This window comes from Capra hircus, chromosome 5 (genome assembly GCF_001704415.2).
Source record: "Capra hircus breed San Clemente chromosome 5, ASM170441v1, whole genome shotgun sequence".
Lineage (NCBI taxonomy): Eukaryota > Metazoa > Chordata > Mammalia > Artiodactyla > Bovidae > Capra > Capra hircus.
In genome coordinates, this window is record NC_030812.1 from 112,684,957 (window position 1) to 112,709,414 (window position 24,458).

Here is a 24,458-nt window from a genome sequence, read left to right on the forward strand (position 1 = left end):
CCTTAGCTGTCTTGTTTGAATTCATCAGGTCCTGGCCCTCTCTGATGAGGCCACTTTCCTTCCACCTCCTCTCACTATGGGAGCCACAAAGAACTGGCCCTGCCCTGACAGAAATGACTGGGTCTTTCTGCCTGCATTTCTGCCCCTTCAGCTGTACCTGTGCTTTTAGATGGGGGGAGCCATCACACAATAAATCCTGGCCATTTCTTCAAGTTGTCCATTCAGACACAACAGGAAGAGAGGAGACAGATCAGATGATCTCTGAGGGACCATCACAATTCCAGGATGTCTAATTGAATAGTCTGTCGATGCCGCCAACTGGCTGGCTACCTCTTGGAGCACTCATTACTCAATGATTGAGGGTCTGGCAATACCCTCTTGCCAGTCACAAATATGGGGTGAACACCTACTGTGTGCCAACCACCATGCCAGGGACCAGGGATGCAGTGGTGAACAAAGTGTCGTGGTCTCTGCTTTTGTGGGACTTGGGGTCAAGTAACAATTACAGATGGTGGCCACTTCTGGAAGGAACACTCTAGGTGGTCAGGGCTGCCTGGAGGAGGGCGAAGTCTGAGTAAGAGCAGAAGGGACCTCTGGGGCAAGGCTGCTTTTTGAAGGCTTGAGGTTGAGGCCCACAGGGCATGAACTCCATGCCATGCCACCCCCTCCGGGAAGGTCCCGTCTCTGTTACTCTCGCAGCGGTGTCTGCTGTCACATGCAAAATGTGGCAACATGGGGGGTTTGCAGGCAGGACTGTGCCTTTATTCTCCTCCCTCCACCATGCCAGGAGCATAGAGGGCACACTCTAACATGTTTTCAATGCCTGAATGGTGCTGGGAGCGGAGGTTCCATTCTGTGTAGACATGAGGGGATTGAGAAGCTGCTGAGCGCCCAGCGAGAGGCACAGGCAATGCAGTAAGTCATGCTCCTTTATTCATTTTTCTCAATCCAATGAGTTCTTGAGCTCTCCCCATGAAAGCTAAAAATCAGCTCTCAGAACACATCATCAGATACACTCTCCACAGATGACAAATGAACAAGTAATTCTGCCAAGCACAGACCAGCAGAAGAGCCCTGCGGTTCTTTCACAGCACTCCTCCGGCTTCCAGTCAGATTCAGGCCCAGGTCAGTTTAAGTTCCTGGTGTCCAGGCAGCTGGGGGGCTGCTCCGGGAGCGGCCTTGCTGTGCCATGCTTCCCACTCATATCTGCGGAGTACTCAGCAGACGTCACATCCGTTCACACCAGCAGCGCCTCTTTCTCAGGCACCCTTCTTCAGTCTACCCCAGCCCCTAGTCTGAATCTCCCTTTCCTAACAGGAGGTCACAGCTGATCTTAAGGCCGTAAGATCTGTGGCAAGTGCTTGTAAACACCAAAGAGTGAGGGGTGTCCTTGGAGAACCGTGAGCTCTGTGCCTTGTGCTCAAACCGTCTCTGGATGCCCTCATTTCTACAGGATCCCACCCCCAGTTCTCCAACCTGCCTCCAGCTCCCCCTCAATCTGGGCTCCCAACTCACTCTGCCCTGGAACAGAAGGTCTTGGAGCTCCTCACCTCCGCGCTACCCTAAACCTGACCAGGCTCCTTATTCTCAAAACAGGATATTAACGCAGTTCACCTGGCAGGCCCCAGAGAGGGTCAGACATGGAGGCTCCTTGCTGGCCTGCCACTGCTGCTGTTCATTAACAGCACCGTTTCCAGCCTCCTCGAGCCCGACCTGTGTGCTCTGGCTCAACTCTGACCCACATGGGTCCTGTCTCTGCCTTGGGCCTCACTCTGGCCCAACTCCTGGTTTTCAGTCCTCACCCCCAACATTTCCCAGACTCACCTCCTGTTCCTGGAATTTGTACTCAAGTAGGAGGGTGAAGAAGATGAGGCTCATTACCCTGCAAGGCACCTTTAGCTGTTTTGTGTTACAGCACAAACCCTGAACTTCAACAATGTTAAAGATGACTGCATTATCATCCTTTAATCTAAATGCTCAAAATGACAAACTGAAAAATGGATGAAGGGGAAACTGAGAGATTCCAATTTGCATATATAACTGAAAGACAGAACAAAATAACGTAGAGAGGAAAGATGTGTTTAAACAAAGTTTGTTTCAGATCTCAACTCCTCAAGACTGGCCAGCCAGGCTCACTGTACTCTGCCCCTCCAGGAAATGTTGCTCAGATGTCAGGATAAAGGCCCAGCGATGCCTGGGGACTTGCCTGAGCACAGAACATGCCCCACCTGTGAGCCATTGCCCCAAAGACCCTGCACGGAGCACTGTCTCCCCGGCACGTGTGTTTGTGCACACACACTCCTTCAGCCAAGCACCTGTGAAGTGGCAGGAGCACTTGGCTGCCTGGTGACAGCTCACTGTCCTCTTCCATTCCCCCCGCACTCCAGCAGGCACTGTATGAGTGGCACCTCCTTGCTGTGAGAGCTGCTGCCAACCCAGACAGTGAGATCAATTCCAGCTCTGTAAGTAAGGGCTCGCTGAAGCCCAAGCTGCTTCTGGCAGAAACTCCAGCAGTGAAAGAACACCCAGGGTGAAAAGCCAAATGATCTAGCATAGAAATTATCAGACTGGAAAAGTGAGAACAGCAGCTCCTCCAGGTAGCACCCCCTTGCATGCCTCCCCTTCTCAACTTCTGCTTCCTCAGTGGCCCACCCTCCCCAGGCCCCCGGTCCACCTTTCATGACTCCTGTTTAAAAAACACAAAAAACCCTGCCCCAAAGGACACAGCTCCTTCACCCCACCTCTGTACCTGGGTCCCTCAGCACTAAGCTCACTGCACCCACACTACACTTTTGTATAAAGATGTCTCAATGGGGCTAAGCCACCACAGGCTGCTTGAGCTCTCAGGACTTCTCCAGTTCTAAAAGCATGCATTTCTGTTTGTTACTGAGTAGAAATAGAAAATGTTTTCTCCCACAGGGCTTACACAAGTTACTTTTGCCATCACTGAAATCAAGTGAGAAAATAAAAATTAATCTTCAGAGGATAAGCTTGTTGGCAAAAAATCTTGACTGGTCAATTCTTTCCAGGAAAAAATGGAGTGATTCTTTACCGGGCGTTTAGAACAATGGTGTTTAGACAGGGGAGGTAGAAGCCTGCAGCGAGCGGAGGAAAGACCACCTGATTTGTCTGCCTTCACCTGTCTCCACAGGTGTGATGTTCACACGTGAAGAGGAGACACATTAGGATGAGTTGGGCTCGGGAGTCATTTGGCCCCTGGCCCTGCAGACGCTATCTCTAGTCCTCACGTCCTCCCTGGGAAGCAGGGATTAGCAACGCCGTGTTCCTCCTAGGACTCTGAGCAGGTCTTCTCTTTCCTTTGAGCCCTCAGGGTTTTATAGCAATGAATGTTGGCGCCAGGGCTGAACCCAGACAAGGGGCAACTTCACGCCGAAGCAGAGGCATTTGAGTATGTGGCATCTCTGCAAGTGAACATGTCTCTTCTGGCTTCCAGGCGGCTGCAAGCAGAGGCAGGAGTGCATTCTAGAGAGCAGCAGCTTGAGCCCCCAGCTGGCACAAACCCCACCCGGGCCTCAGTGCCCCCCCCTGTAAAGTGGAGCTTACGATTGCAGAGGCAGTGGTGAGGACTGTGAGCGCCCATGGAAAGCAGGGCAGGGGCCTGGCACAGAGCAAGTGTGCAACAGTGCCAGCCCCTATCACTGGTTTTCACTAAACTCTTCACCCTGGGTTAGAACTCACAGAAGCACACAGACCAGAAACACATAGCTTACGTGCACACAGCTCGATGGCCTGGCGGTGTGCACACACCCAGGTGTGGGGTGCAGGGGGTGGCAAAAGTCACTGTTCAGTGTGGCTGGAGCCCGGGGCAGAGCTCCTGGCGTCCAGTAGCTCCCAGCACGTGCTCAAGTCCTAGCCACACAAAACTCATGGTTTCACTTTGAAGGCAACACAGAAAAGTGAAGCTTCCCACACAGGGCAAGAATCACGCAGGGTTGCTTTTCTGATGGGTTGTCTTGGCTGCAGGGAGGACAACAGGTAGAACATCCGGTGGGACAGGGAGGCTGGTGCCCTAAGCCTTGGTCATGGCTCAACAGATACCAGGGCTTGCTTATAAGAATGAATCGATGGATCTATTTGGAAACTGTGGTGAAATAAAGGCAAGCCAGCAGCCTGCTGGGTGCTCTGTCCGAGCACTGCGGGACGAGAAGGAGGCCGACACCCCTGCAGTAGGGCTGCTGTGCAGGGTGGGCCCCCCAGATCTGTGTGTGTGGGCAGGAGGAGGCAGAGGACACGTGGAAGGACCACTGCTGCCCAGAGGCAAGGAGACATCACTTTCACCCCCTCCCGCTTCCACTCACAGCACCCGCGCTGCCGCCCGGGACTGCCCGCCACGGCGAATGTTGGCTCTGGGGTCCCAAGACTGTGCACTCATTTTGGGACCCCAGGACTTAGCCCCGGGCCTGGATTGTGGTAGATGCCAAATCAGGCTTTACGGAATCCATGAACCTGGGGCAGCAGCATCTTCTAAATGTTACTTACAAAACTGGTCTCCAAGGATGGGAGCAGGGCATCCCATCCTACACGGACGGCTTTCCAGACAAAACCGTGATGCCTGAGGAGATGTTCTCATGTGCTGTGCCAAGTCCACAGTGCTGAAGTCTGAGAGGAACTGCAGAGAGAACCTTCTCTGAAGCAGCTGGCAAACACTAGTCGTGTGGCAACTCCTTGGGGCTAATGCTCTACAGCAAGACAGTTATGTGCTCTTCATCTCCAAAATACTCTTCTCCAAGGCTCCCTGTGCCCATGGAGAGTGCTCACAGGCCAGCCCCAGCCTGGCGTCATCCGGGGAGGCCTGAGCTCTAACGGCACCACTGCTCACAGCTGAACAGGGCTCCTCTTCAGGGATGTGAGCCAGCTGCAGGGCTGGGACTCAGAAATCAGCAGTCTGCTCTCCTAGCCTGGCCCTCAGGAGCCCTCAGAGACTGAGGCCTGGCCCAAACCCGCTGTCATGTTCCCAGAACCTGCCAGGGCAGAGGGCAGCCAGGCTTCCCCGATGGCACTGGGAAAGCGCCCTGGCCCTCAGCCTCGGCTCTTCCTGTGCCCCAGCCCCTCTCAGAGCTGGAGAGGGGACCCAAGGCAGGGCCTGGAACTGGAGACGCGGGGGCGCGCCTGCAGGTTCCCTGAGGGAGCTAGAGGACTTGCCAGAAGCAACCGACCCACCCATGCCCCGCTGGGAAGCCTGTGGGCAGGATGGACCAGGCTCCAACTCCAGCCAATTGGCGGCTAACGGAGTCACCCTCTTGGGGAACCACCTCCACTCAGCCTCAACCTATCCCAAACATGTACCCACATGACTGCTCAGCCCCCAAACAGGCCCTTGGCTCCAAAGAGGTCAAGACCCTCAGCCTCTGCATGACCATGCTCACTGCAATCTCCAGACGCTGCTCTGGCCTAGAATGCTGTCCCTCCTCTGGCTCCCAGCCCCACCTGCCCCACACACCTTCTCTGGTGAGGCCAGCAGCGGGCCCCTCTCTGAACGCCATGACACCGAGGGCAGAGCTGCAGCTTGACCTCACTGCCCTCGCTCTCCGTGGAAGCCACCGTCCTTTCTCCTCCAGCTCCTCCATTGTGGGGATCAGCCCCCCACCCTCCTCACTTCTGAATTGTTTCCTACAGTGTTGCAGTGTTGGGGATACAGAAAGTGTCCCAACTAACTACTAACTGCCTGATATGTCCCTGTGAGTAATCCCTCCTCCTCCCAAGAGCGCCCCTTGTTCATTCGTCCATCTGGTGAACATCTGAGTGCTTAGCACTGACCCTGCCCATCTTCCATGCCACCTTTCCTGCCCCCTCCTCCAGGCGGAGCCCCACTGGCCCCCGTGTGCCCCAGCAAATTCTACAGCGCCTGGCACAATGATCCTGGTCTCTCCTGCCTCAGGGAGCTTGCTTCGGAATGTCACAGCCACAGGCACCTGCAGGGAAGGGCCACGCCCCTCCTGTGCAGGCACACAGCCAGCATGCAAAAGGAGCCAGCATGACCCAGCTATGTGCTGGGCTATTCAGTTATTAGCACCTTGTAGTGGAAGGGGGTAAAATCAGGCACAAAAGGCTTTCCACCTCGAGACGTCAGTGCTTTCCTTAGATCTGTACAACAGTCCTGTGGGGTCACACCAGTGAGAAGCGGCCTTCCACAGGAAAGAGGGACCTTGCCGGCAGCCTGGAGACGTGCAGCTGGGGGCATGCACTTGGGTCGCTCAGAGCTGGTTCGGTTGAGCAATCACAACTCCACTCAGGGCACGACCGTCAAGGTGGGCGGGAGCGGGGACAGGCACTGCTGCTCTGTGCCAGCTGAAGAGCGCTGTCAGGGACAGTGCCGCCAGACGAGCAGAGCCTGTCTGGAAAATAGACCCACCTGCCTTTGTATCCCTGGGACAAAGATGTTCTCATCTACTGACACTGCAGTCAACAGGGAGCCTCGGGGTTTACATCAGTGACAGTGCTGGTTCAAGCCACTTGACTTAATATATGCTGACAACACACACTGCAACTTTCACCTGCATTTTATTTTTCTAACAAGCAGCTGAAGACTTCTATAACAGAACTATATTTAGCTACTTAAGTTTCTGAAGTTTCTGACATCAACTGGGTTATGAAGACAGTGCTGACCAACACCCCTACAGGAACAGATTATACGTTGTGTGTGTGTGATGACCCCCACCCCCGCATCAGAGGGACAGAGCTCCCAGCCGGCACCTGTTTTGATGCCTGACACCACTTTCAGTTCAGTTCAGTCGCTCAGTTGTGTCTGACTCTTTGCGACCCCATGAACTGCAGCACGCCAGGCCTCCCTGTCCATCACCATCTCCCGGAGTTCACTCAGACTCACATCCATCGAGTCCGTGATGCCATCCAGCCATCTCATCCTCTGTCGTCCCCTTCTCTTCCTGCCCCCAATCCCTCCCAGCATCAGAGTCTTTTCCAATGAGTCAACTCTTCACATGAGGTGGCCAAAGTACTGGAGTTTCAGTTTAGCATCATTCCTTCCAAAGAAATCCCAGGGCTGATCTCCTTCAGAATGGATTGGTTGGATCTCCTTATAGTCCAAGGGACTCTCAAGAGTCTTCTCCAACACCACAGTTCAAAAGCATCAATTCTTCGGCATTCAGCCTTCTTCACATCCAACTCTCACATCCATACATGACCACTGGAAAAACCATAGCCTTGACTAGATGGACATTAGTCGGCAAAGTAATGTCTTTGCATTTGAATATGCTATCTAGGTTGGTCATAACTTTTCTTCCAAGGAGTAAGCATCTTTTAATTTCATGGCTGCAATCACCATCTGCAGTGATTTTGGAGCCCCCAAAAATAAAGTCTGACACTGTTTCCACTGTTTCCCCATCTATTTCCCATGAAGTGATGGGACCAGATGCCATGATCTTTGTTTTCTGAATGTTGAGCTTTAAGCCAACTTTTTCACTCTCCTCTTTCACTTTCATCAAGAGGCTTTTTAGTTCCTCTTCACTTTCTGCCATAAGGGTGGTGTTATCTGCATATCTGAGGTTATTGATATTTCTCCCGGCAATCTTGATTCCAGCTTGTGTTTCTCCCAGTCCAGCGTTTCTCATGATGTACTCTGCATATAAGTTAAATAAGCAGGGTGACAATATACAGCCTTGACGTACTCCCTTTCCTATTTGAAACCAGTCTGTTGTTCCATGTCCAGTTCACTTTACACGTATTCATTCCCTAACTCGGGCTTCCCTGGTGGCTCAGGTGGTAAAGAATCTGCCTGCAATGCAGGAGACCAAGATTGGATCCTGGGGTTGGGAGGATCCGCTGGAGAAGGGAACAGCTACCCACTCCAGTATTCTGGCCTGGAGAATTCCATGGACTGTATAGTCCATGGGGTCACAAACAGTCAGACATGACTGAGTGACTTTCACTTTTACTTTCATTCCCTAACTCTCACAATGCTAGGATGTGGCTACTGTTATTATCCCCATTTTACAGATTGGGAAATTTGAGGATAAGAAAAAGTAGTAACTTGCCTAAAACTACAAACATACTCACACACAGAGTAATTGACAAGACAGGGAGTCACACCCAGGCCATTTGGTCCCAAAGCCTGTGTCTGAACCTGTCTCTGGCCTCTCCAGGTCCATCCCTCAAGAGGCCTTTTGTGTGCGCTAGCCTCCCTGTACTGCCACCGCACTCCAGGCCGGTGCTGACTGAGGCCAATGGCACTGTTACCACAGTTCCCAAACAGGAGGTTTCCCCATGACTGTAAACGATTCTGCCAATAGTTTCAGATCAGCATTGAGATGGATGAGGACCTGCATTTCTAAAGGCTGGCTTCACAGGAGCTCACAGGGAGGCTCTGCAGTCAGCGCAGGGTCCCCGAGGGCTTCCACGATGCTGGCCAGGCCACAGGCTCCAGGGCCCAACTGTCTGGGAACCCAGACCTGCCTATGGGCCGTGCAGGTCCTGAATCCCAGTCACGTCCCCGAGGCACCTCCACCTGCATCTCAGAGCCGCCTGTTCTGATCCAGCCGCACCACCAACCCTCCTGCATGCCGTGCGAGTGCTCCCGACCAGGCCAAGCGGCCGCCGCTGCTGAGCGGCTGGGGTGTGCCCACAGCTCTGTTGCTGCCTTTGCTGAGGTGTTTCCCAGATCCCACGTGCCTCTCTGGCTACCGAGACTGAGCTCCAGCCCAGATCCCCACCAGGAAGTTGCTGAGGAACAGGGACTCAGGCGGTCATACTTCCCATGGGAACTCACGGGGCCTAGCACACAGTAGGTGCTCAATAAACACTGACTTCTAATAAAATAAAGTAGTCAGCTAAAAGGCAATGATGACCTTTCCCCCAGTACACAGAGAAGAAAAGTGTTCAGAGAAGTTTGAGCTGGGCTCCTGTGATCACTTGTCTGTGTTAAGACTGTAATATTGATAGCATTTGATGTTAGACAAAATCGCACACCTAATTAATCTAAGTTCACAGAACTCCATGTTTGTCTCCAGCAAACCACAGGTTCCATCACGGGGCTCTGCAGCACTTGGGCCTTTTGTCTCAGGAAAGCATCACAGGGCTCCGATGTCGCCATTCTTGTTCCATGGTGGGAGCCTCCCTTGAAGACGACTACCATCATCCCTCTTAGAGCTGAAAACACTAAGCGTCTGCCTCCAACACGGGAGACCTGGGTTCGATCCCTGGGTCGGGAAGATCCCCTGGAGAAGGAAATGGCAACCCACTCCAGTATTCTTGCCTGGAGAATCCCATGGACGGAGGAGCCTGGTGGGCTGCAGTTCATGGGGTCGCAAAGAGTCAGACACAACTGAGCGACTTCACCTTCACCCTTCACCTTTAGATCAGTCAAGCAACTTGCCCAAGGTCACACAGATGGCTAGTAATGGCACAGCTGGGATCAGAACCCAGAGCTTTCCAACTACAAAGCCAGTGCTGTTTCCACTAAGCCCACAGCTGCTGGGATGGTTCCAGGGATTTTGACACACGTTTAGTTGCTAAGTCATGTCCAACTCTTTTGTGACCCCACAGACTGTAGCACACCCAGGCTCCTCTGTCCATGGGATTTCCCAGGCAAGAATACTGGAGTGAGTTGCCATTTCCTTTTCCAGGGGATCTTCCCCACCCAAGAATCAAACTCGCGTCTCCTGCACTGGAAACCAGATTCTTTACCACTGAGCTACCTGGGAAGCCCAAGTAGCCATAGAAACAAGATTTCATGGACTCTGTTTTATCCAGCAGGTAAGAAGTAAGCGCCCAGTGGCTCAGCAGTAAAGAATCTGCCTGCTAGTGCAGGAGATGTGGGGAAGATCCCTAGGTCGGGAAGATCCCCTGGAGAAGGAAATGGCAACTCACTCCAATACTGTTGCCTGGGAAATCCCATGGACAGAGGAGCCTGGCGAGCCATGGGGTCGCAAATAGTCAGACACAACCGAGCGACAAAACAACAACAAAGAAGTAAGTGGGACTCAGGAAGAATGGTCTCCACTAAAAAACAAATAAAAAACCCAAGCCACAACATAATCTGATTAGGCAAGGAATTCGCAGGCACAGACAGACGAGAAGATGCTCCCAGAAGCCCAAGGGCGTTTGTTCAGCCTGTGGGCCACTTGTCTGCGTGGCCAACCTGGCGTCACATCGCCACCACCCATTTTTCTATGAAACTCAAGAGTGACACCGCTACTGAGACCAAGCCTGGTAACCAGCGTATGTCATTTCAAGTCACAACAGGGTTGAGCATGGAAAGGAAGCTGTGAGAACGGACACACTGATTAGACCTTAATGAACACCTCGAACCTCTTCTGTTATCAAACTTTTCTAGCAAGGTAAGTTTACCATCCTCACAGAGAGCTAGGCCATGCTCACTGCCACTTAGATCAGAGGTCTGGCTGGTTTTGGTGTATGTTCATCTCATCACCCCAGCCCCAGTCAATAAAGAGGGGGTGTCAGGCACCACTGGCTTGGTCTCTGCATTCATCCAGAAGAAATCATGGGCATTACCTCCCAGAAGCTGTCGCTGGACACTTCGACTCCAACGGAATCATCGTAAGTGACAGACATCTCTCCAAAGGGTAAGGAGCAGCAGGGAGTGCTTAGAGGTCCGCCTCAGATGCTCAAAATCTGGGGACACACCTATAAAACAAAAAACACAACATTGCAGGTTTTAAATTCCCAATGTAAAGAAGCAAGCTGTCTCCATTTCACAGCTTCCATTTCCACGACTGCCTTCAATGCAGCAGTCCACAGTGTCTCCTTCAGGTGGAAGAAAGTCAACACATTCCAAACTCGGCGCTGACATACATGTGCATGTTATATGTGCGGTGTGTATTTCACATTGACAAGTAAACCTTTGCAACATCTTACTGAAGACTTCGAAAAGCTTTCTGAAGAACAGTCTGCATACTTAAATCAATAGGCTGATAACCTTAACGCCTCATCCCTTGGAGAAAGGGGCAGAGACCCTGTGAGGAGAACAGGCAAAAGCAGAGTCACTGCATCTCTGGGCTTGCCCTGTTCCAGCCTGTCCTACTCATCCCACACGACGAGGACCTGGGGCAAAACGTGAGTGGAAATAATCCATCTCTGACACCTGACTCCACTCTCCAGTTCCCGCCAGGCTTTGCCTGTGTTGGGAGCTGTTTCCCTCTTCCCACGACTGGCTCATCTCAGCCACTGAGGCCCTGGATTCAGACCGGTTTATTCTGATACAGTCTGTGTGAGGGTCAGCTAGAAGGAGTAAAGACAAACAAGCTAAAGTGATCGTCTCTGAGGAATGATTCAATGATCTAAATCCAAGTGAGGGCAATGGGGTGATAATTTCCCCTGCTAGAAGAAGAAGCTGAAGGACTCCTGCTACATTCACAAGCACAAATCACACTGATGGAATGACCCAGCCCCAGCCCCACGAGATTCCCTGACTTCTTAGTGACAGAGTGAGACTCCAGCCTCCTTCACAGCACCCTGCATTGAGACCTCACAGCCAGAGATCCGAAACGCTCCTACCAGTCACGAGACAGCTGAGGCGTGGGAGGGAGAAGGCAGAGTGACCTACACTGTTACACTTACAGGGCAAGACTGTTCTAGGTCCAGACATGCTACTCATTAGCCAGGCGACAGTGGGCAAGGTACCTAACTCTGTGCCTCAATGCCCTATCTTGTCAACAAGAGACAATAATGGAACTCGTATCACAGAATTACTGTGAGGGTCCAACACGGCCAGACATATTGGGAGAACAGTGCATGGTCCCCAGTAAGTGACACGTACTAAGTCACAATGCGATTATTATTAGATAGCAGGTATAATAACTTTCATCTATACTTTATAGCTGATAAAACTGAGGTTAAGGGAGGCTAGGTAACTGGTCCATGATCACCCAAGCAGGACACCAACTGTGTCTGCTTACGAAGTACTATTCTCTATCATACTAAGATGTTTTCTAGAAACAATCTCAATTTTAAATAAATTAGGTGTCTTATAACCTAAGATCTAATTGTGGATTAAAAGGTTTAATCTGATGGATTTCCAGCTTTCAAACTTGAACAGAGCCCCCTATTCTCAAGAGCAAGCTATGGTGCCTTGCGGCCAAGCACCGCACACGCGTGATTCCATAAGCAGGCAGAGGGGCCCGAGCGCCACACATTCACTCTGCTTGGCCTCGCGCTGGCAGGACCTCTGCTCTACAGCCACAGAGGCAGCGTGTCCTCCTGACCCTGGATATCGCAATGGCTGGGCAGGCTTCGCAGGCCAGGGCCCTGGTGCTGTACCTCACAGCATCCGCTTCCAGTGGGATCCCATGCTCTGAGCCAAGGCTCTCCTAGAAGCACCCTGGCCCATGACTGCAGCAGCAGAGAGTTTTCTAACCAGAGCAGCTGGTCTCTGTTTCAGGCTTCTCAGGGAATATCTGAGCTCTGGCTCAGGCGAGTCTCAAAGTGGCCAAATCAAGCCACTGGCTAAGCTGCCTGGCCAGCCCCAGGGAGCAGGTGCAGGGGAGAGCAGTGCTTGCTCTGGGCAGAGAAGTAACTTGACACCTGAAAAGTTCACTTTCAGGAAGTCATTTTTTGCCTGGGTTCAGTCCTGGCTTAGACACTAACAGAAGATTAGTTCTGCCCAAGATCGATTAAGAGCCTGTGAAATGCCAGCATATTAAAAAGCAGAGACATCACTTTGCTGACAAAGGTCCACATAATAAAAGTTATGATTTTTCCAGTAGTAATGTATGGATGTGAGACTTGGACCATAAAGAAGGCTGAGCACCAAAGAAGTGATACGTTCGAATTGTGGTGCTGGAGACCATTGAGAGTCCCTTGGACTGCAAGGAGATCAAACCAGTCAATCCCAAAGGAAATCAACCCTGAATATTCATTGGAAGGACTGATGCTGAAGCTCCAATACTTTGGCCACCTGATGCGAAGAGCTGACTCAGTGGAAAAGACCCTGATGCTGGGAAGGATTGAAGGCGGGAGGAGAAGGGGACGACAGAGAATGAGACAGTTGGATGGCATCACCAACTCGATGGACAAGAGTTTGAGCAAGCTCCAGGAATTGGTGATAAACAGGGAAACCTGGCGTGCTGCAATCCATGGGGTTGCAAAGAGCTGGACATGACTAAGTGACTGAACTGAGCTGTCCTGGAACCTTATCTTCCCATCAAAAGTGTAGAAAAAACAAATTGAGACTTAAGAACAAGAAAATCCTAAGGTAAAGATGTACAAATCATCGGCCCTTCTCCTCCCACTACTGATAAACACAACCGTGGTCCCCCATGTGCAACCTGGGTACACAGCAGGCACTCAGAAGATGACTGCTGAATACATTCTAAGAGACTTTCTTCAGGGATCCAGGCATGACTGAGGTGGGGGAAAAAGTTCCCAGATCTCTGGGTTCCGGTGACTTCAGCTGCTGATGGATGTAAACACTTTGAGTCAGTACGTACTAAGTTGCTTTAGTCATGTCTGACTTTTTGCGACCCTATGGGCCACGGCTCACCAGGCTCCTCTGTCCATGAGATTCTCCATGCAAGGGAACTGGAGTGGGGGCCACACCCTCCTCCAGGGATCTTCCCAAGCCAGGGATTGAATCCGCATCTCTTACGTCTCTTAGCAGACGGGTTCTTTACCACTAGTGCCACCTGGCAAGCCCCTAGTCAGAGCCATTCCTAAAACGGTGGGCAGAATCTCAAAGGTTAACAGAGGCAGCCAAGTGTGCCCTCGGTCCAACCTGGGAGCTGGCATAACTTCTTTCCTCCCATCTGGGCCTGATAAAAGATATCAGGTAAGTAATGGTACCCATTACATAAGTACATTCAGCTCCCCCTTAATGCCCTTAATTTGTTCCAAGAAAAAGAAACAGAACAGCTCATTAGGTCAAAAGGCTATTACTATAAAGCAAGAACATTCTGAGAAAAGGCGCATGTAGCTTGCACGTGCATGCTAAATCACTCAGTCGTGTCTGACTCTTTGCGACCCCATGGACTGTAACCCACCAGGCTCCTCTGTCCATGGGATTCTCCAGGCAAGAATACTAGAGTGCCCTCCTCCAGGGGATCTTCCCGACCCAGAGATTGAACCCATGACTCATGTCTCCCACACTGGCAGGCAGGTTCTTTACCATTAGCACTTCATCTACCCTCAAAGTCGGCCCTGGAGAAGCCACCTCTAATCCTCAGTGACTTCAGAAGGCAAAGAAGAAGGGAGGCATCCTCGCTGCTGCCCACACACAACCCTAGCCTGGTCTGTGCTGCCCTGCAGGCTTGGCTGCGAACATATACGGGGTCTAGGGTTTGTTCCTCCCTCCTTGTCCAGGGTGGGAGATTTTTCATTGATTAATGAAGTACCTACAATTTCTTCTAAGCCACTGTCTGGCCCAGAGTGAGGGGAGAATCATTCCTTCAGTAAGGAGTGCATCTCCCATTCATTCTACACACCGATGTTTGAGAACTTACTATGCGCCAGTCACTCAGAGTCCCACAGATGGAGCAATGCACAGGACTGACACAGTCCCTGCACACGCAGGCCTGGTGTCCAAGTAGGGCAGACTGACACACAGTAAGGTAAAAACAGCTGCGAGTGTGAACAGGGCTAGAACAGAGATAAATGAGGTGCTGTAAGAGAGTGGAGGAAGCTCTTGCGGAGGCAGAATGGTCATGCCTCTCTGAGGACCCAAGGTGGAGAGCAAGTGGGTGTAAAGTGTGTAAAGGACAGGGGAAGGGCCTTTCCAGCAGAGGGCGGCCCCTGGGAACAAAGGTCCTAGCAGCAGCCCCAGCAGGGCAGGAGCCCACAGACTTGCCTGAGGTGTCCCTAAGGACTCCAGGGAGGAACGGAGCTGCGTGGCAACTCAGATCTTCTATCTGCTAACTTATAAAAATTCAAGCCTCAAGTAGCTGTAAGATGCACTACTGAAAAGCAAGCACCCATATGCACGGCCTTCCATACCTGTCCTTACCTGCGCTACCTCTCAACATGTATGACAAAAAAGAAACACCTAGCCTTTGATCCAACTAGCTCTTCTAAAACTTTTCCTACAGATAAACTCACCCAAAGGTCAAAGGTAGGTAGGTATTCACGGTGGTACTGATTTTAATAGCAGGAAGAATAAGATATTGAAAGCCACCTCACTGTGCATCAAGAATCAAAAGTGCTAATACAGCCCTGGAGTGGAACACAGGCAGCCAGAGGAGAAAGGGCAGGGGACTGTGTGTACAGCCGTGGATGAAGGACGCAACAGTGTTCCTGCATATCAAGTGGAATCAAGTGTGACACCACAGATACAGTCTGATCCCACTGGTATTAAAACACAATCGGGGGACTTCCCTGGTGGTCCAGAGGTTAAGACTCCGCACTCCCGATGCAAGGTGCCCAGGTTCGGTCCCTGGTAAGGGAACTAGATCCCATACACCAGTGCTAAGACCCAGTGCAGCCAAAAAAAACCCCAAAGTATGTCAATGTGCAGAAAGTCCCAGTGGGTCTCAAACTTGTGGCAGTGGGGAGTAAACTTCCATATTTTACCTCATCACCTTCTAAACTATTTGAAAATTTTGACTATCACCACATAATATTTTTAGGATACAAAAACCATTAATGAAAATACCTCACTTTGTTTTGTCAGTGGCCTGTCCAGGAATGAAGGTGTAGTCCTCTGCACCACGTGACTGCACCACAGCTTCGAAAAAGGACCGACCAGCCAGCCCCTCTTGAAACCCCAACAGCTCTGCCTGCCAGAAGCACCTCTCTGCTGCACGATTGCAGTCATCTCCCCATGGTGTCCTGCCTTTCAGTTTATTCTCAACACAGTGGCTCTTTCCAAAACTCAAGTCAGAAGATCACAGAGCAGTCACTCAATAAAAACTTGCTAGAAAATGGCACCCCACTCCAGTACTCTTGCCTGGAAAATCCCATGGATGGAGGAGCCTGGTGGGCTGCAGTCCATGGCGTCACCAAGAGTCGGACACGACTGAGCGACTTCACTTTCACTTTTCACTTTCATGCATTGAAGAAGGAAATGGCAACCCACTCCAGCGTTCTTGCCTGGAGAATCCCAGGGATGGTGGAGCCTGGTGGGCTGCTGTCTATGGGGTCGCATAGAGTCGGACACAACTGAAGTGACTTAGCAGATGGATTTAGGATGAGAAAAGTTGAAGTGAAAAGTCTGGGCAATTTTGATTCATACAGACTGAAGATTCACAGATGGGAAATAATTGGGGCATTTATGTGAAGATGTTTTGGCTCCAGTGGTTAGAATTCTTCTATAAACACTACTGCACACGTTAAACTAAACCGCAACTGGTTTAGCAACCACAGTGGGCGCTGTGTGGCTCAGGGCCGGGCTGTCTACCACCAGCCACACGGGAAGCCCTTCTGCTTAGCCCCGGGGGCCGACCACCAGCAGGGCCCACAAGCTGCTGGGAACCCCCTGGCCTCCAGCCTCAGTCCATGCTCTCCCTGTGTGTCCAGTCAGTTCTCTCTAAGAGAGGATGGGGCTGCCTGCTTTTCTTTAGCCCTCAAGCCACCTCCCACACGGGGGCTGCTCAGAGAGTAAGACCTGAGGTAAGACACTGCTTTACACAGCCGACAAAGCACGAACACTTCTTTTTTAATGGCTCAAATGTGCAGCACAGCCTATTTTGTTTCCAATGATTTCATCTGGAAAACTGAACATTCCTCAAAGGAAGAGATAGAGATCAGCAAATAAAGTGACTTATACCTCCGGAACATTGTGTAGTGCGCGTACCTCAACCATGGAAAACAGCTCCCTCTGAGGGAAACACACCAAGGCCACGGCTCGGCAAGCCCCACGCCCAGATGGGGTGGGGAAGGTCCTCCAGAAGCACGTACAGGGTGGGGTGGGGTGTGCAGAGTGGGCCAAACACACTCAAAAGTACTTCCAGAGATTAAGAAGGCTGTCAGCCTCTCTCACAGACAGAGCTTGGTGTTGCCGTGAAAACCACCTCCTGAAACTTGGGAGCGTCTCATTTTGTCTAGTCAACACTACAGGGCCTCTTTTTCTGACAGAAAACAATCCTATTGGGTGAGGTGAGAGATAAATTTTCTAAACAGGGACGCTATTCCCACTGTCAGACGTGGCACTGCTTTTGCGCAGCACGGCATCAGTTCCGAAGCAGGCGCGTTCCCACCCGGCTGTGACGCCTGGCTCCCAGAGCGTTGCTCATTTGACTCACCTTATACTGCTGGACCTGTGACAGTTTCAAGTCCAAACGTCTATTCCTTCGGCTACCGCAGGGCTGTCAAAACCAGCGAGGGCCCCTGTCAGTGGGGCTCAGTTCCGCCAGCTGCATTCTCATTACTCAGCCCTTTCCTCTGCCATCTACAGTCTGTCTGTGCTGCAATCACAGCAACAAGCATCCTGCGGTTGGCTTTTTTCAGTTGCATAATGAGCATTTCCCCTGTTGTCTGTGCTGTCTTCCCGTCGCTCCTAACAGCTACGTGACATCACGTCTTGGCCCACATCTCACCCAGCCCCCACCGTCAGTAGCCGTGGGGGTCTGGGTCTTTCCCAGTCAGCACCAAGACTGGGGAAGGTCACAGTACACACAGCTTCCCACTCTGTCCTGTTACTTCACCGGGGGCTCTGGGCTCACGCATTCTAACGATATTTGGTGAACCTCTCAAATGCAGTTTAAAAGGCAAGAGTTCGATCCGACATCCACAATCTACATGTACAGGGGAGATTACACACTCAAGAAAGATACCTTGAGAGGCATAGGAGAAAAAAAGACTCTAAAACACACCATGGCCTTTGGGGACTTGCTCGTTTCACACGATGAATCTGAGGACATTTTAGAAGATGAAATAGCACTGACAATATTACACGTGAATAAGAAACAGAAAAGGGAAAAGGAAAGAATAAGCGCCTGTAAAAAGGAGACTTCAGCTATAGGGGGGACAGGGGAGCCTCATCACAGCTTCTAATTTCTCACTTGGTAAATACAGAGATCAGACTTCCTGGGGTTCTTTGTTTGATTTTAAAAGCTTCCAGTAAACAAACATTTATGAGAGGGACTTCCCTGGTGGTCCAGTGGCTAAGACTCCTAGCTCCCAATGCTGGGGGCCCAGGTTCAATCCCTGATCAGGGAACTAGATTCCACACACCCCAACTAAAGACCACACATCCCACAGGAAAGATCAAAGACGCCATATGCCACAACAAAGACCTGGCACAGCCAAACAAATATGAAATTCCTTTGATGTACACATTTTCAGAATGTTCAGGACTCACTCCATTCAACCTTTCCCGGACACAGCTATCCACACCTGGATATCCTGGTGGGCTGATGTCCTTTCACCTAGAGGGAGGTTGTCAATGCCTGTACACAATTAATTCCCCTTAACAGGCAGCGATGCGAGTGGTTCATCTGTCTAGTTTAGGGTATCACTGGTATACATTGCCAGGAATGCCAATATTTAAACAAAAATACACATTAGACATTCATATACCTCAAATAAACAAACCAAATAAAGCTACACTGATCGTATTTACTTTTTGATGATTCAGAAGTCATTTTTCACTCTCATGAAGGGCTCTCACAGCCAAAATTTGGAAGATTCCCTCCAAATTTGCCACACAAACAGCTGTGGGACCTTGGGCATTTTCTCAACATCCCACTACCTTCAATTAAAGAGTGCAAGATGAAGCAAACTCTTAGATTTCTCTGAGTTTAAAATGTTTTAGAAGAGCCTCCTACTGGCAAGAGATGATAAGAGAATTTGAGTGGACTCAAGCCAAGTCATCCTAAGAGTAAGGTCATTTGCAATAACCTTCACTGCTAAGACTTTCCTGGTGGTCCAGTGGTTAAGACTCTGCACTTTCACTGCAAGGGGCGCAGGTTTGATTGATCCCTGGTTGGGGAACTAAGATTCCGTATACCACATAGTGTGGCCAAAAAGTTAAAAAAAAAAAAAAAGAGAGAGAGCGAGAGAAGAATGAACAGCATGCTGACAAAAACAAAAAAACACCTCCATGATTTGGGTCATCCAGTTTTTCTATCTGGTTTGAGCCAATGGGAAAATTTAAGAACTATAAAATGAAAGTTTCTGACAGTTCAGGTTCAAAAGTAAATTTATCATTCTAAGTGAAGTCAAGTCTGAGAAATACAAACATCATATGATATCACTTATATGTAGAATCTTAAAAATCATACAAATGAATTTATTTACAAAACAGAAACAGACTCACAGACTTAGAAAACAAACTTCTGATTACCAAAGGAGAAAGGGAAGGATAGCGATTAAGTAGGAGGTTGGGATTAACATACACACACTGCTGCTGCTGCTAAGTCGCTTTAGTCGTATCTGACTCTGTGTGACCCCATAGACGGCAGCCCACCAGGCTCCCCCGTCCCTGGGATTCTCCAGGCAAGAACACTGGAGTGGGTTGCCATTTCCTTTTCCAGAGCATGAAAGTGAAAAGTGCAAGTGAAGTCGCTCAGTTGTGTTCGACTCTTAGTGACCCCATGGACTGCAGCCCACCAGGCTCCTCCATCCATGGGATTTTCCAGGCAAGAGTACTGGAGTGGGATGCCACTGCCTTCTCCGAACATACACACACTGCTGCTAAGTCGCTTCAGTTGTGTCCGACTCTGTGTGACCCCAGAGATGGCAGCCCACCAGGCTCCCCCGTCCCTGGGATTCTCCAGGCAAGAACACTGGAGTGGGTTGCCATTTCCTTCTCCAATGCATGAAAGTGAAAAGTGAAAGGGAAGTCGCTCAGTTGTGTCCAACTCTTAGTGACCCCATGGACTGCAGCCTACCAGGCTCCTCCATCCAAGGGGTTTTCCAGGCAAGAGTACTGGAGTGGGATGCCACTGCCTTCTCCTACTATACATCAAATAATCAAAAAAGGCCTACTGTAGAGTAAAGACCTCTACTCAATACTCTGTAATAATCTACATGGGGAAAGGTTCTAGAAAAGAAAGAAGAAAAGATATATGTATAACTGAAGTACTTTACTGTACACCTGAAACACAACATTGTAAATCGGTTATACTCCAATATAAAATAAAAATTAAAAAAACAAAAGTAAATCTAACCTTGAAGTACCTGCACTTTATTTCTTACTGATGTTCCTAATCTTAGACATAGATGCTAAATGTATAGTCTGATGATTACTAATAAGATGTTAGACAAGTTTGAATACTTTAATTTGAACTAACATTCAAGCTCCTGGTATATTCTTTATGATTTAAATGTATTTACATGTGCTTCCTTAATTAAAAGAATGAAAATATTAAGCAAATGAAAGTAATAAACTGAGAAACCTCACTACTATGGCTGCAGCAGATGCAGCATTTCGGCAACAAGTAGGTAGGTGATGAGGAGCCATTTCAGTTATCAGTCACTATGGCTAACAGGGGCACTGGCAACACACGAGCTGATATATTAATTTACAGGACTCAAACATCAAGTCTGATAGGGACCAAAATGGGTAGAAGGGAGACGCCAAGTAGGGCAAAACAGGAAACCTGTCAAGCCTAGGACAGCAGGGGAGAAGACCAGGGGAAAAAAGGGGCCAAAAGCTGGCCATGGTTCAGGCAGGCCTGCCCCTCACAAGGGTCTCGCCTGGTCAGTATCCATGTACCCCACAGCCATCAGATGTGTATCACCGAGGGTGGAACTCTAACCTGGATAGTCCAGTACTGTCTCCCATCTTTTCTTCCCTCAGCCCACGTTTACAAGCCCTAATCAACTTGCAGACCCCAGTGAGAGTGGTGAGGTGTTCACACTTGCCTTCAGAGTGGTATGGGACACAGTCTCCATCCTCAGCAGACAGCAGAATTAACAAGTCAATATTTATTGAGCACTTTCTAGGTGCTAGGCACCATTCATTCTCGGAACAGCACTACCAGGAAGCTACTATCACCCTCATTTTACAGATGAAGAAATAAGGCACAAAAGCGCTTCAATAACTTGATCAAGGCCACAGAGCTAGGAAGCAGCAGAAAAGTGAAAGTGCTAGTCACTCAGTCGTGTCCAACTCTTTGTGACCCCAGGGACTATAGCCCGCTAGGTTCCTCTGTCCATGGAATTCTCCAGGCAAGAATACTGGGGTGGGTTGCCATGCCCCCTGCTCCAGTGGAATTAGTAGAGCTGGGATTCAAACCCAGGCCAGGAGCCCCAGAGCCTGCCCTTGCACCAGGCCACGCCTCTTCCTACGACACGGGCGATGGAAGATGAAGAAGAGAGGTTAGGAATGTGAGCATGACTGAACAAAACGAAAGATGGGGGGCTTGATAGCATAGCACTCCAACCAAGGTTCCAATAAGGGCAGGCTGTCGGCACTCACTCATTCATTGTGCACTCACCGAGCACCTGTGGAGGAGCCCTGCTCTGGAAGCATGTTGCTCAAGAGCTCAGGTGGCTGGGGAGGGAGATAAACACACAGCCCACACCTGCCTCACTCATGGATGAATTCCCGAGGTGGGGACAGTGCCCAGCATGACAAGGCAGTAATGAGAGAATGAATGAACAATGAATGAATCCCTGTGGGACACTCGCAACATAACTATGGGCAACTTTCTTAACCTCTCTGAGTCTCAGTTTCCTCATCTAGAAAATAAAACCAATACTTCCAATTACTCTTTGGGATTGTTACATGGATGAACTATCTCAGTCCAGGGTAGAAACAGCTGCTCTCCATCATGGTGCTGAGGAAGGCAGGAATAGATGTCCAGAGCAGGCACTTTCCCAGCCTGGGGATGCCAAGCTGAACCCTAGGAGCTGTGGGAAGCAGGCGGGTGTACACGCACAGGGGCAGGGTGTTCTAGACAGAAGAATCCCTGGGGAAAGGTGGAGTTGGGAGAGATGGGGGTAGACAGGGGGCACAGGCCACCCAGGCTCCAAGGGTTAGACAGCAAGACGGGTGCACACCATGAGACAGGAACAGTGAGGCGGGAAGGAGGAACTGGTGTCACACTTCTATACAGAAATCCCCGTGTGGTTTAGCTTGATGAGTTTCTCATAACTTGTAATCTTCCAGCTGCTGGCTATGCTGAGAACTATTTTACACACTATTAACTACATGCTTTAATTGACAGGATCACACAGAGATAATTTTATTATAATTATTATTAACAACCTGAGTGCACTTATTTACACAATAGCTCTCCTCACAAAGAGCCCAGAAAACCTGACAGAATCCCAAATCACTAGGAAGGCAGGTGATACTAATTACTCTAAAATGTCAAAGACAAAATGAAAACAAAAGTTTAATGTGTTTCCAAGTCACCCCAATATTAGGTAGAACAGAAAATCCATCCTCACTTTCAATTTCTAGTCTCCTCAGGACCACCTTTCAAAATACTTAAATCATGTCACTTCCCTGCTCCAAAGCCCTCACACTCAGAGCTCAACACTAAGCCCTCAGCTTGGCCACAGTCCCGTCGTGATCTGGCCTTGCCTGCCCCTCTGGCTGACCTCCCTCCCTGGCTGACCCTGCTCTGCCTCAGCCAAATTATCTTCCCACTGCTTCTCGAATACACTAGGCTCCTCTCTACCACAGTGCTTTTGTAACTGCCACTCCTTCTCCTTAGAATGCTGCTCTTCCTTGAAGTGAGTGCCTGGCTAGCTCGCCAACACCACAGGAGTCTCTGCCCAGAGATCCGCAGAGGAGCTTCCCTGACGATCCCCTCTCAGCCAGTCCTGCCTCCCACCCCCACCTCTGTAAGATCTGTCTGATTTTAACAATTTATATACTGTTGTGAGCAATTTCTTTCATGAAGCCATGTAGTGACATCTCTTGGATGACACAGAGAAAAAGACTAGTCACTCACATTATTAACTACAAATGTTTCTCGAGCTGAAAGCAAAAAAATTTTCAGTGATTCTCTAAGTCAATTATTCCACAATGGCCAGCTTGTACGGTCACTCAGTTGGAAGACCTTCCCACCTGGAGCCTCCTGCGCAGCCTCTAGAGCACCCAGAAGCAGTTTTTATTTCGTTTTTGTTGTTCAAAAGGGTTCTCTCTGAATCAGTGGAAGCAGTTGTGTTAGTAACCAAAGGTCCAGTCAGTAATACCACACTTTAAATTCTCAAGTATTAGGAATTGCTCTGTCGTTGAGTCAACACTTATATTTATAGCAGAATTTGAGAATGTTTGGCCAGATGAATCCCCTACAACAAGCCCCAGGCATAGGCCCAGAACCTAGTCTGTTACTAGGACAACCTGGTTATCCCTGAAAAAGTGGAAGAGGTAAAAAACTTTAAGAGACTGGAAACAAACTACTTATACAATTCCATATTGCTCTCAGACTTTCTCTAGATCCTGTACAGTCCTTTAAGAAACACACATTTCTCAAAGCAACAAAACGCAGAAAAGTATTCCCTTGAACAGTCCCAAACGGCCGGAAGAGAGGGCAAGGCAAACTTCGCCACTGACTGCCAGACCAGCACTGTTTTCCTTCTGACTGCAGCATCTTAAAACAAGAGCCCTTCCCAAAGTGAAAGCTTCACTCAGGCCCAAAAGTACATGAACAAACAAGTAAGAGTGAGAGAGCACACACACCTTCTTGCTTACAGAGAACCAAGTCTGCTGAATGTCCAGGGCCATCACTTCCCAAGCAAGGTGGCAGCCTGTCTACCCTTTAGGTCCCCTCACCTTGGGGGGGATGCCACCCCAGTCCCCTGCTTGGACAGCTGATGGGAGCCCCCTAATCATCTCCACCCACCACACTCACTGCATCGTCCTCCACAGAACCAAACCTCCTCTCTCCCCAACATCTGTAGTGGGGGAAACAGCTAACTTTTCCAATTTGGGAGAAAATGCTACTGCAGTTGGAGAAACATTCTTGGATATCATGAATAAGTCGTTCTGATCCCAAGGAATTGTAAATTTAATACTAAAGTGTGTGAAAGTATGAGCAAGCAGATTTGAGGAAATATTATGGAGCCATGGTAACAGAAACCACGGAAGAAACTCTGGTTGCACAGAACTGTTTAAAAATAAACCGGATACTAAAATACCAGCAAAGAGCTACAATGACTCACACTGTTCTCCTCAAATACTTATGAGAACAGCCAGTTCTTTGACAGTCTTCCAGGCTTTTTCCCCATTGGAGAAACGTGAGACAAAGAAAGTGAAAAGCAGCTTTGAGATTTTTCTCTAATTTTACTAGCAACTTGATATGAATAGGACCCTATAGGTTCTAAAGTTTGATTGGGGTATGGAAATGTACATTCATGCAGAGAGAACTGCTTTGAGCCTTTTCATAAAAGTCAAACTAATTCAAAAATAGCCAAAGCCCCAGAGTACGCGACACTCAGTGCTCAAGTACTAGTTAATGTGGCAAAGAGCCTCAGCACGGTTTCCATCACCGATGGACAGCCTTCCGAGGCATTTTGTGTGTGTGACCGCCTTCTCCCTTGCTCAGCCTGCATGAACACTCTACCCTCCTCTTCTGGCCCCCCTCTCCGCTGCACGTCCTCTAACTACACGCACGCACCTTTTCACGTGGCAGCGCCGC

The 24,458-nt window shown here is 49.7% G+C and overlaps 1 protein-coding gene across 2 annotated transcripts in view; it reads right to left on the reverse strand.

Annotated features, from left to right (window-relative positions):
* Nucleotides 1-24,458, reverse strand: part of PACSIN2 (protein kinase C and casein kinase substrate in neurons 2) — a 112,381-nt gene that overhangs the window by 25,483 nt on the left and 62,440 nt on the right. For both annotated transcript variants that reach the window (XM_018048866.1, XM_018048865.1), the window contains exon 2: nt 10,489-10,620. In XM_018048866.1, coding sequence (XP_017904355.1) covers nt 10,489-10,548 — 60 coding nt within the window. In that variant the 5' untranslated portion in view covers nt 10,549-10,620. The remainder of the gene's footprint in view (nt 1-10,488; nt 10,621-24,458) is intronic.